The sequence below is a fragment of the Nicotiana tomentosiformis genome, chromosome 12, assembly GCF_000390325.3.
Source record: "Nicotiana tomentosiformis chromosome 12, ASM39032v3, whole genome shotgun sequence".
Lineage (NCBI taxonomy): Eukaryota > Viridiplantae > Streptophyta > Magnoliopsida > Solanales > Solanaceae > Nicotiana > Nicotiana tomentosiformis.
This window is the reverse complement of record NC_090823.1, coordinates 72,933,546-72,945,048: the sequence shown is the minus strand read 5'-3', so window position 1 is coordinate 72,945,048 and position 11,503 is coordinate 72,933,546. Positions and strand designations below refer to the sequence as shown.

Sequence of the window (11,503 nt, the reverse complement as noted above, 5' to 3'; positions counted from 1 at the left end):
CTATTAAGAACAAGTAGCCGTTTCTGCATATTGATGATTTTTTTGACCGGTGACAGTGTTCTTGGGTGTTCTCCAAGATCGATTTGAGATCAGGGTATCATCAGTTGAAGATTCAGGATTCAGATGTTCCGAAGACGGCTTTCCAGACTAGATATAGCCATTATGAGTTTGTAGTGATGTCCTTCGGTTTGACTAACATCCCGGCGGCGTTTATGAATTTGATGAACTGGGTGTTCAGGACATATATTGATTCATTTGTCATTGTCTTCATTGATGACATTTTGATCTACTCACGAAGCATGGAGGAGCACGAGCAGCATTTGAGAGTTGTGCTTCAGACCTTGCGGGAACATAAGCTATATGCTAAGTTCTCCAAGTGTGAGTTCTGGTTAGATTATGTGGCATTCTTGGGGCATGTTGTATCAGGAAAGGGTATTAAGGTTGATCCCAAGAAGATCGAGGCAGTTCAGAGTTGGCCTCGTCCCACCACAACGACCGAGATCAGAAGCTTCTAGGGGTTAGCAGGTTATTATCGCTTGTTTGTCAAGGGCTTCTCATCTATTGCAATACCTTTGACTAGATTGACCCAGAAGGGTCCTCCATTCCGATGGTCTGATGATTATGAGGCGAGCTTTCAGAAGCTCAAGACCACCTTGACTTCAGCACCGGTGTTAGTTCTGCCTTCTGGTTCGGGGATGTATACTGTGTATTCCGATGCTTCACGCGTTGGTTTGGTTGTGTATTGATGCAGGAGGGGCGAGTTAGTGCATATGCTTCACGTCAACTGAATCCTCATGAGAAGAATTACCTTGTGCACGATTTGGAGTTGGTCGTGATTGTTCATGCTCTTAAGATCTAGAGGTATTATCTTTATGGGGTGTCTTGTGAAGTTTACACCGATCATCGCAGCTTGCAACATTTTTTCAAGCAGAGAGATCTCATTTTGAGGCAGTGCAGGTGGCTTGAGTTACTAAAAGATTATGATATTACCATCCTTTATCATCCGGGCAAGGCTAATATAGTTGTGGATGCCTTGAGCAGAAAGGCGGAGAGTATGGGTAGTTTGGCATTTATTTTAGCAAGGGAGAGGCCACTAGCTTTGGACATTCAGTCCTTGGCTAACAGACTTATGAGGCTGGATATTTCAGAGCCCAACCGAGTTCTTGCATGCGTTATCGCCCAGTCTTCACTATTCGAGCAGATCAAGGCTCGCCAGTTTGATGATCCACACTTGTTGGTTCTCAAAGAGACGGTACTACAGGGTGGTGCCAAGGAGGTTACTATCGGTGAGGATGGTGTTCTGCGACTCCATGGTCGCCTATGCATTCCTAATGTGGATGGCTTGAGGGAGAAGATCCTAGAGGAGGCACACAGTTCTCGGTATTCTATTCATCCAGGTGCTACAAAGATGTATCGCGACCTGAGGCATCATTATTGGTGGCGGCAGATGTAGAAGGACATATTTGAGTATGTAGCGAGGTGCTTTAATTTCCAGCAAGTTAAGTATGAGCATCAGAGGTCAGGTGGCCTACTTCTGCAGATGACTATACCTGAGTGGAAATGGGAGCTCATTACTATGGACTTCATAGTTGGGTTGCTCCAGACCTTGCGGAATTTTGACGCAGTTTGGGTCATTGTCAACAGATTGACCAAGTCGGCACACTTCATTCCGGTTGATACCGCGTATTCTTCATAGAGGTTGGCTCAGATTTACATTCAAGAGATTGTCCGGTTGCATGGTGTGCCTGTCTCCATTGTATCAGATAGACACCCTCAGTTTACTTCGCATTTCTGGAGGGCAGTACAGAGTGAGTTGGGGACCCAGGTAGAGCTTAGCACATCCTTTCATCTGCAGACCGACGGGTAGTAAGAGTGGACGGTTCAGATCTTGGACGATATGCTCAGAGCATGTGCGATTGACTTCGGAGGGCAGTGGGATCGATTCTTGCCTTTGGTTGAGTTTTCTTACAACAACAGTTATCAGTCCAGCATCGTGATGGCTCTGTTTGAGGATTTATAGGGTCGACAATGTCGTTCGCCTATCGGATGGTTTTAGATCGGCGAGGATAAGTTATACGGCACTGATTTAGTGGAGGATGCCTTGGAAAAGGTAAAGGTGATTCAGGAGCGGCTTCGCACAGCACAGTCCAGACATAAGAGTTACGCAGACTGGAAGGCGCATGATTTATCATTTATGGTGGGCGAGAAGGTTCTCTTGAAAGTCTCGTTGATGAAGGGAATCATGAGGTTCGAGAAGAAGGGCAAGTTGAGCCCAAGGTTTATAGGTCCATTTGAGGTGTTGAGACGAATTGGGGAGGTTACTTACGAGCTGGCTTTACCTCCCAGGCTATCGATATTTCATCCAGTTTTTCACATGTCTATGCTACGGAGATATCATGCCGGCAGGTCTCATGTGTTAGACTTCAGCACGGTTCAGTTAGATGAGAGCCTGGGTTATGAGGAGGAGCCAATTGCCATTGTTGACAAACAGGTTTGCCAGTTGAGGTCCAAGAAGATTTATGCGATAAACGTTCAGTGGAGGGGCCAACCAGTCGAGGAGGCGACTTGGGAGGGCGAGGAGGATATGCGGAGTAGATATCCACACTTATTCAGCACTCCGGGTATGATTCTAGACCCGTTCGAGGACGAACGTTTGTTTAAGAGGTGGAGAATGTAATGACCCGACTGGTCGTTTTGCTTTTTAGATCCCCGTTTCCCTAAATAAGACTCTCCGTATGTGCTTTTACTATTTTATGACTTGCGGGAATGGTTAGTTCGGGAACATAAGTATCACAACTAAGGCACTCACTACACTCAATGTACAACAAAGTCAAGTGAATTGTCTCCAATTAGAATTATGACACAAGATTTTTTTTTCTACAAAAAGGAAAACTTCTAACAACATCTGATTTAAGCAAAACCTTGAAAAAGACCCACGACACAAAGAAAATTAAGGGAAAATTGTTACACTACCTAAGAAACAAAAACAAAAACAAAAACAAAGAAATAGTTTTGGATTTTCAATTTTTTTTTTGGCTTTAATCCCTCAAGAAAACTGTCTAGGAGATCCATCATGGGGAAGAGTCTAATTTGTTTTTCTAAAATATGACGAAAAACACATAAAGATAAATAATATACAGATATATTTACATCTTATCCTACGCTTTAAATTGTGGTATGTCCCCATGACACACAAGTGAAAAAGCAAGAGGTAGAGGAAACTCCCCTAAAATATTCAGTCTGGGTCTGAAATAGTATTGGGGTCTACTTTGCATGCCCGACCCAGTGCACATAACCATGCTAAAATTTTCTTCTCTGACTTCTTCTGGTACCCCCACATTTATCATTATTGTCCTCTTCAGCTAGCTCCTTCAGGACATCCGCCTTAAGATCGGAGTATACAACTGACTCCTCTCTAGGTGTACGCATTGCTTTATTCATCTTGAACACAACTCTTTTTTCACCTTCTCTTAGCATGAGCTCTCCTTCATGAATGTCCAATACATATTTGCCGGTTACCAATGAGGGTCTTTCTAAAATCAGAGCGACCTCCTTATTCTCCTCTATGTTCACCATAATTAAATTCACAGGGAATATAAATTTGTCCATCTGAACTAGTACATCTTTCACTATTCCTTCAGGTATTATTGTGGTCCGATCTGTCAGCTGCAAAGACATATGTATATATTTGATTTCTCCAATTTCTCTCTCAAACTTAAAAATAGACAAGGTCATAAAATTAATAGAAGTACCTTAATCACATTTCTAAGGGAGCTCATTTAGTAGAATGGCATTGCACTGAGCATTAAGCTTAACCACCGATGTCTCATTCACTTTTCACTTGCTTGATAAAATTCCCGTCATAAACTTGGCTTATGCTGGCAATTGAGAGAGTACCTCAATGAAAGACATATTGACATACATCTGTTTAAGCACCTTAGAGAACACCTAAATTATTTATCTAGTTTTTCTTTTCTTTGCGTTTGAGGGAAAGGTAAAGCATGTATATATTTGATTTCTTCAATCTCTTCATTACTTTTTTGTCTTTATTTTTCCTTGTTGGAACATCAAATTTATTCTTCTTCTTGAGACCATCCTTTTGTCCTGCCCTCACTTTTCTGATCCTCTATAATCTCAACTTGCTTTCTAGTCAACTTCTCCTTCTACTTTGCAATAGGGTCCTGAAATACTTTGTCACTCCTCAAAGATATTGTATTTTATTTCTCTTGGATATTTTTCAATATTATAAGGAAGGGTTCCTGGAGCCCTCTTAGATAGCAAACTAGCAATCTGTCCCACTTGCCTCTTTAAGTTTCGAATGACTGTACGATGAGTTTCAAGTCTCTCATTTGTCTTAGTAATGAAAGCCTTTATTAGATATTTCACAATAAATTGATTGGACTGTTGAGGTTGATATTGTTGCCTCAACTTATTTAAGAATCCTAGAGCTCCTTGTCCATGGAGTCTCGGGTTATTCTGCTACCACAAGTTTAGACTACCACTTGATGAACTCCACAAAAAAACTGGGTCCCTCTGCCCATTGGAGTTAAATTATTTTCACCTTGATAGTTACCTCTGCCAAAGCTTCCCATAATATTTACCACTTCATCTATAGTTGAGGCCTGACACTCATGTGTTGTGGTCCATTCCACAAAAATCACAAGCCATTTGTGGCTCACTCTGGACCTTAGCTAAGGTAAATATTTTGATTTCCTTCTGTGGAATTAAGCTGAGCTTGGACTGAAGTGTTAGGATCCACTTGATGTACTCCAACATTTTTTCATCTCTCGTTGTCATCTACAGACTATTGATTTGCATCTTTCGATAGTTCATTCAGAATTGCAATAATCTCCTCAGGTATTTTCTTCATACGAGAACCTCCAACTGCATTATTTAGAGTCTTTCTGGCAGAGGGTCTCAGCCTGTCCCAAAAATTTTGACGTTGCATCCACAAGTCGAATATGTTATGCTGACATCTTCTTACAATATCCTTAAACCTTTCCCACATTTCAAACACTTTTTCCATGTCCTTCTGCTCAAAGTTGTGGATCTCTCTTCAGAATTTTCCAATCTTTGCAATCGAAAAATGTTTGTTAAGGAACTTCTTCGTCATGTCTTCCCAAGTTTGAATTGACCTAGTTGGAAAACTCTGTAACCGGTGCTTATAATCATCTTTCAATGAAAAATAGAATGTCCATGAGTAGATATCATTTTTTGGTACCCCATTGTTCTGGAAGGTATTCATAATCTCATCAAACTACCATCAAGTGAATACTTGGATCTTCGTTGGATTTGCCTCCGAAAGCATTATTATTCTAAACGGTTTGAAATACCCCTTGCTTGATCTCAAAATTGTTAGCTGCAATTGGAGGAGGTCTCACACTAGATAATTCTTGGTTGTAGATTAACCTTGCATAGTCTCCTAGTGATCGTCGATGCCTGGGCACATTCTTTTCAAATTCGTCCTCGACTGCAGTCTAGTTAAGGTTTATTCCTTGACCTTCCTCTCCATTCACAGTTTCATCACCGAAAGAGATGCTTCTTTACCTGCCCATTTAGCTGTTTTTGTCTGATGGGCTGTGTAACAACCCGACCGGTCGTTTTGAGCTTTAGCACATCATTCGGCGATTTGAGACCTTGAGTAGCTTCACTTCAGGTATTATGACTTGTACTTGTGGTCGAAAGTGAATTTCGGAATCCGGAGTTGGTTTAACCGACCTAGGAATCAGGATTTGAAGGTTCCAACAGGTTCGTATGATGATTTTGGACTTGGGCGAATGTCCGGATCGGGTTTTGGATGACCTGGGAGATTTTCAGCGCCTATTGTGGAAGTTGGAATTTTGGAAGAAACTTCATAAAAATTGGGTTGAGGTGTATTTCAATGTTATCGATGTCCGTTTGGGATTCCGAGTCTAGGAATAGCTCCGTATGGTGAGTCTAGTATTGGGAGCGCATCCGAAAGTGGATTCGGAGGTCCATAGGTCATTTTGGGGTCATTTGGCGGATGTTAGAAATTCGAAGGTTTTTGGAAAGTTTGACCGGGAGTGAACTTTTTGATATTGGAGTCGGATTCAGATTCCGGAAGTTAGAGTAGGTCCGTAATGTCAATTATGACTTATGTGCAAAATATGAGTTCAATCAGACGTGATTTGATAGGTTTCGGCATCGAATGTAGAAGTTTGAAGTTCTAAAGTTTGTTAAGCTCTAATTGGGGTGCGATTCATGATTTTGGTGATATTGGATGTGATTTGAGGCATCGAGCAGGTCCGTGTTATGTTATGGGACTGGTTGGTGTGATTGGACGGGGTCTTGGGGACCTTGGCTGTGTTTCGGGGTGGTTTCAGATCAATTTCAACTGTTTTGGAACTGCTATTGCTGGTATCTAGTTTCCTTCTTCGGGAACGGGAAGGGAGTCCCGCGTTCGCAAAGAGGAACTTTGAGGCTGCTATGATTTAGCATTCGTGAATGCGAGGCAGTGGAAGGGAATGCGAGGCAGTAGATGGGAAAGCCGTCGCGAATGCGGCCAAGGCGACGTGAACGCGAAGAAGAAATGGGGAGATAGGCCTAAGGCCATTTGGGCTACGCGAACGCGTAGAAGGGAATGCGAACGCGATCAGGATGACGTGAACGTGAAGAGGAAATTTGGAGGTAGTGTTTCCTTGGCCTTCGCGATCGCCATGGTCTTTCCGCGATCGCGAAGAAGGTGGACCTGAGCTGGGAAGAATGTTTTTAAAGCGGGGTTTGGGTTCATTTCACCCATTTTTCACACGGCCTGGGCGCTTTTTGGAGCTTTTGAAGAGGGGATTTCATCATCAAGCATGAGGTAAGTGATCTCTACTAGTTGTGAGTTACATACATGGTTTTTATATGGATTCAAGCTTGAAAATTTGTAGAGATTTGGGATTTTGGTAGAAAAACTTAGAAATTTATATTTTTGGATTTTGACTACGAATTTTGGCATGGAATTGAGAATAAATTATATATTTGGATTCGTAATGCTATGGGTATTGTTTACATTGAAATGTTTATCTTCGAAAGTTTTGATTCCTCAACGTGCGATTTGATTCCTTTGAGGCTTATGCCTTTATTCCCTTCCTATTCAGTCTTATGCGACGTGAAGCGCTTGTTATAAATTGGTAATCGGGGAATTTTAATGGTACTACAGATGTGGTGCAAGATGTTACTCCCTGCGTATTTGATTTGGCTATTGTCGTCGCCTTGCGGAAGGTCGTTCTGTCGTTGCAGCTTAGTATCAGTATTACCTAAGGTTTTGAGATTTGGCATTAATTGTTATGACGATTCGTGCGTTGCTATCGCACAATGTTTGAGTAATTGTAGGATACTTGTCTATGTGTAGGGGCAGTGAATGATTTGAAAGGAAGTTTTTCTCAATGCTTGATTCAAGGGTTCAGTGTTTTATTTCCAACGTAGGAAATGCATTCGGACTAAGAATGTTTAGGTTTGGGTTGATGGAGTAACGAGACTTGGTTTTTTCAAGCATGGTGGAATTTTCATTTGTGATGTGGTGTCATCGTCCTTGTTGAATGCGTTAAGTTCGCCGGAGTTATGGTCTTCTTCAACTCGCCTTTGGGGTAGGGTATTATGAAATAGTATCAGGGAAGGGGCTGTCAGAGATCGCGGTGTGCAGTGGTTTAGGATCGAATCGATTTTTCTAGTGTTGATGGCTCGAGAAAGATGATCTTCGAAAAGGTTTAAAGTTGGTATCGATCGATTGGTTCAAGTGCTACAGAGATAGATTTTGATTTAAGGCAACAACTAGGCAGTGAAGGATGAGAAAAGACATGTGGGAGGTGTCTTGTCGCGGTTAAGTTTCTAGAAGGCCAAGTATGAGAAGCAGAAGTCGAGTAGTTGCTTAAAGGAGAGGGTTTGACCAAAGTGGGAGAGTGGCAGAGTATCAGATGGGTTCTGTGGTAAGATAGCTACACGCGTTATGGAAAGTTTAGAGTGATTTGGAACTCATGGTGGACAGTGACTAATTCTACAAACTTAATTTGGAATATTGGCTGCTATATGGAGAAGGGTTGGATACGACGGAAATGAGGTGCATGATATGAAGAAGGACACAACATGACTTTGGATTGGAATGTATTGTCGCACCTTTAGTTGATGTCCATGAGAAGTGAACGTACTTGTACAGCTGGTGAACGAGCACGGGCTCAGGATGGTTTATTGGTTTTGTGGTAATTGAACTCGGTGCAGCATTGTTGGAAGATGTGGGCATGGAATTTCCATATGTGGGTTATTTTTTGTGAGCAGGTTAACTATTGCATGGTATTGATGAAGCTTCTACGAAGAATTTTACTGGCTATCCGGTAAGAGGTCGAATATGTAAATGTGGCTAGTGAATCAAAGCATTCATGAAATGGTTAACAGGAAAATTTTGAGGAATTTGGCAGGTCGATTGTGCAATGCCATGTCAGTAAAGAAGAAGGAATCTTGGTAGATTCCAAGGTCATGTAATGGTAGCTTCAAGCTTAAGTGGGAGAGCCCCACCGCCTATGTTGGATTGCATAGTTGTCTACTTGTGAGGTTTTTGGTTATCGGTATATTGGTGGGTTGCTACGACTAAGGAAAGAGAACATTAGTGGTGATTTGAGCCAAGGATTTGAGGAATGTGTGTAATATTTTATCAGTTCATGTTCAAGTTTTGGGAAGACTTAGAGTCTATGCTTCGTGTGGATGTGATGTACAAGGAAAGGAATTCAGTCGGTTGCTTCTTTGAGAGGGTGTTCATGTGCCAGAAGGGCCTTGGAGTTTGATTATTTTCGGGAATAAGTCAGAGTGGGTGGCTCTCAACAATGGTTCTAGTGGGTTCAAAAAAAAATCAAAGTGCGGTGACTAAGGATTTCGAGCCAGTAGTATGGTTGAGTATCGAGCTTTTGCAGTGGATTATGAAAAGGGCTTGGAGTGTTCTATGTTATCATCGGTCTACGGTGTAGCATTGGAGGAATGTGAGAAAATAACTTCAAATTCATAGAGGAATTATCAGAACGGGTGTACCAGTTGAAGATGCGAATGTGAGCACCAGGAGGGTATGAGTTAGTTCATGGGTTTTGAGACAGCATGGTCTCGTGAAATAAGGTCACTCAGATGAGTGCCGATTTGGGTTTGTTATGTTTTAAATGGAGCTATTATTATTCCTAAGGCAAATCCGGAGTAAATTCGAAGAAGTGGCTCGGTTGGTAATGGTTGAATCAACACGGTTATGGTAGTGACCAGTTTCTCCAGCGTGAAGTTATACATGTAGTTTGTGGTTGTACACTTGGGCTTGAGCGCCACCACAACTTGGTTGATTTGGGAGGTATTCGATTCGTATGGCTTTGTTGTGTAAGGGGATTTCCGGAAGAGTTATGGCAGTTTAAATCACGACATGAGGTTGTATTTTCTACAGTTTGGGAATTTAGTTGTGTGTTGCATTGGTTCTTCTGAAATGATCTAAGTAAAAGGTTTCTATATGATGAAGTGTTTATTCTATTAGTGGATCAGGGGTTAATATGGAATTCTTCTACTCTCACGTATTGGCATGTTAGGTGCAGTAAGCTGCATGGAAAATTGGAAGCTGAGGATCAAGGTTACGGTTCGGTGTTGACAAGAATATCACGAGCTCGGATGATCATGGAAGAATTCAGATGTTTAGAGTAAGTTGGTATTGTCTTTAGCGTCACCTGAGATCGGTGTCCTGTGTAAGAGGCTTTGTGTACGGATTTGCGGCTTCTTGATTTGCTTTACAGCATTAGTGTAGCCGGTGGTATGGATGTGCAGACTTATTACCTGGTGCGGAAGGTCGTGGGAGCGTATCCCACGGGAAGATTGTATAAGTGTGACATGTAGTCACTTGATTGATTAAAGATTTGAAACCAAGTATGGATATTTGGTACTATCACTAATGTGAGAGTTTAGGGCTAAAAGGAGCTCTATTCGGTTGGTTGTAAATTGTGGAAGTTTATTCTGGATTTGACGGTTGTTCTTGTGTGTCATGGGAAAAGGGGTGTTGTGGATCCTTGAAAGGTTATTAGCCCAGTGCGGTACGATCCTTGAAAGGTTATTGAGGTCTGTGGATGGATCTAAATGTGAATGTGGGCTCTATATCAGGCTGGATATGTTCATTTCAGCATAGTGCTATTTTCGGAGGGGTCTTCGGGCCTTGGATGTTATTTCTATTGTCGGACCTTCCGTGTAGTCTCTATTGTGCCATGTGGGTTGTGAGGCGGTTTGATTATTCGCACTCGTATTGAGATCCCGTATAGTTTGTGGTGTTATATGAGCAGGATGGCTCTCGAGATGCAAGTCATTTATTGCACCTTAGTTGTGCTTGAGTTTTATAGCGTATGACGCTACCCGTCTCCCCAAGATTTGTATTATGCACTTGGCGTGCTTATGGTTGATATTCCGGCATTTCGTGAGTATAAGCGTTACGACTCGATTTTTGTTTTCTTTCGATTATTATGTGTGGATCGGGTGGCACGCCGCCACGGGTATATAATTGGATCGGGTGGCACACCACCACGGATATGTTGTTTGGATCGGGTGGCACGCCGCCACTGGTATCATGGTTGGATCAGGTTTCAGGCCGCAACAGTATCATGTGTGGATCGGGTTGCACGCCGCAACAGTGTGATGTTGAGCACAATTCCCTATATCTATTCCTGTGTGTTTTGTCCCGCATTTTCTGAGAAAGATTCATGACACCTTTTCGGTTGTTTAATTAGTTACTTGGGTTGAGTAGTTCTTTCGAGAGTTCATTTTCCTTATGTACCACATTCGAGTTTGTGGATTATTGGCACATGGTGGCATCATATGAGACCTTTGGTAGTGTTTGTGGTGGCTTATTGCCTGAACGACTTATACTGGGTGAGACGAGATTTTTGGATCTGGGATCAGTGCGATCATATTTATATGAAGCATATTAGAGAGCAAATATCGTTATTTAGTTCATAATAAGGTAATGGTTCTTGTCAAAAGAAGAAACCCAATGATTTGTTGACTCGGCAGTTGGTTATGAATTTTTACACATCTCTTCCGTCGTTGCAGCATTTCAAGAGTTGGAACAGGACTTATACGTGTCATAAAGTGTATTGCGGGCATTGGATTCATGGAATTTTGGCTATTGTTATCGGAGGATGTTATTATGGTCATGTGCATTATGCAGTGCATGGTAAGAATTTAGTAAGGGTATAAAATCGTGTTTGGTGCAGTGTGTAGTGATTGATACGGTATTCGTATGCTGGAAACGGGCCTGGTGGAGAATTTCGGATGTTGGAATTTGACTCTAAGACTTACTTGACTAAATAAAGAGGAAGATCTTCAGATTGGCTCGAGTTAATGTGCTAAACTGGGTTGTGGTAGCACGGGTAGGTGAACGAGGTGTTAACCAATGATTTCGGACAACTCCAGAGCGGTTCTTAGCACGTTCGAGGACAAACGTATGTTTAAGTGGGAGAGAATGTAACGACCCGACAGGTCGTTTTAAGCTCCAGTGCGT

General features: G+C 42.1%; 1 protein-coding gene across 1 annotated transcript; it reads right to left on the bottom strand.

The window, feature by feature from the left end:
- Positions 1 to 3,300: 3,300 nt before the first annotated feature.
- On the bottom strand, positions 3,301 to 3,678 carry LOC138902861 (uncharacterized). The gene has a single exon (XM_070190761.1). The coding sequence runs from the start codon at positions 3,676 to 3,678 to the stop codon at positions 3,301 to 3,303; it is 378 nt and encodes a 125-aa protein (XP_070046862.1).
- Positions 3,679 to 11,503: the final 7,825 nt, after the last annotated feature.

Coding starts and splice junctions, on each gene's coding strand:
- LOC138902861 (XM_070190761.1), bottom strand. CDS start 3,678: ATGTCTTTGCAGCTGACAGATCGGACCACAATAATACCTGAAGGAATA.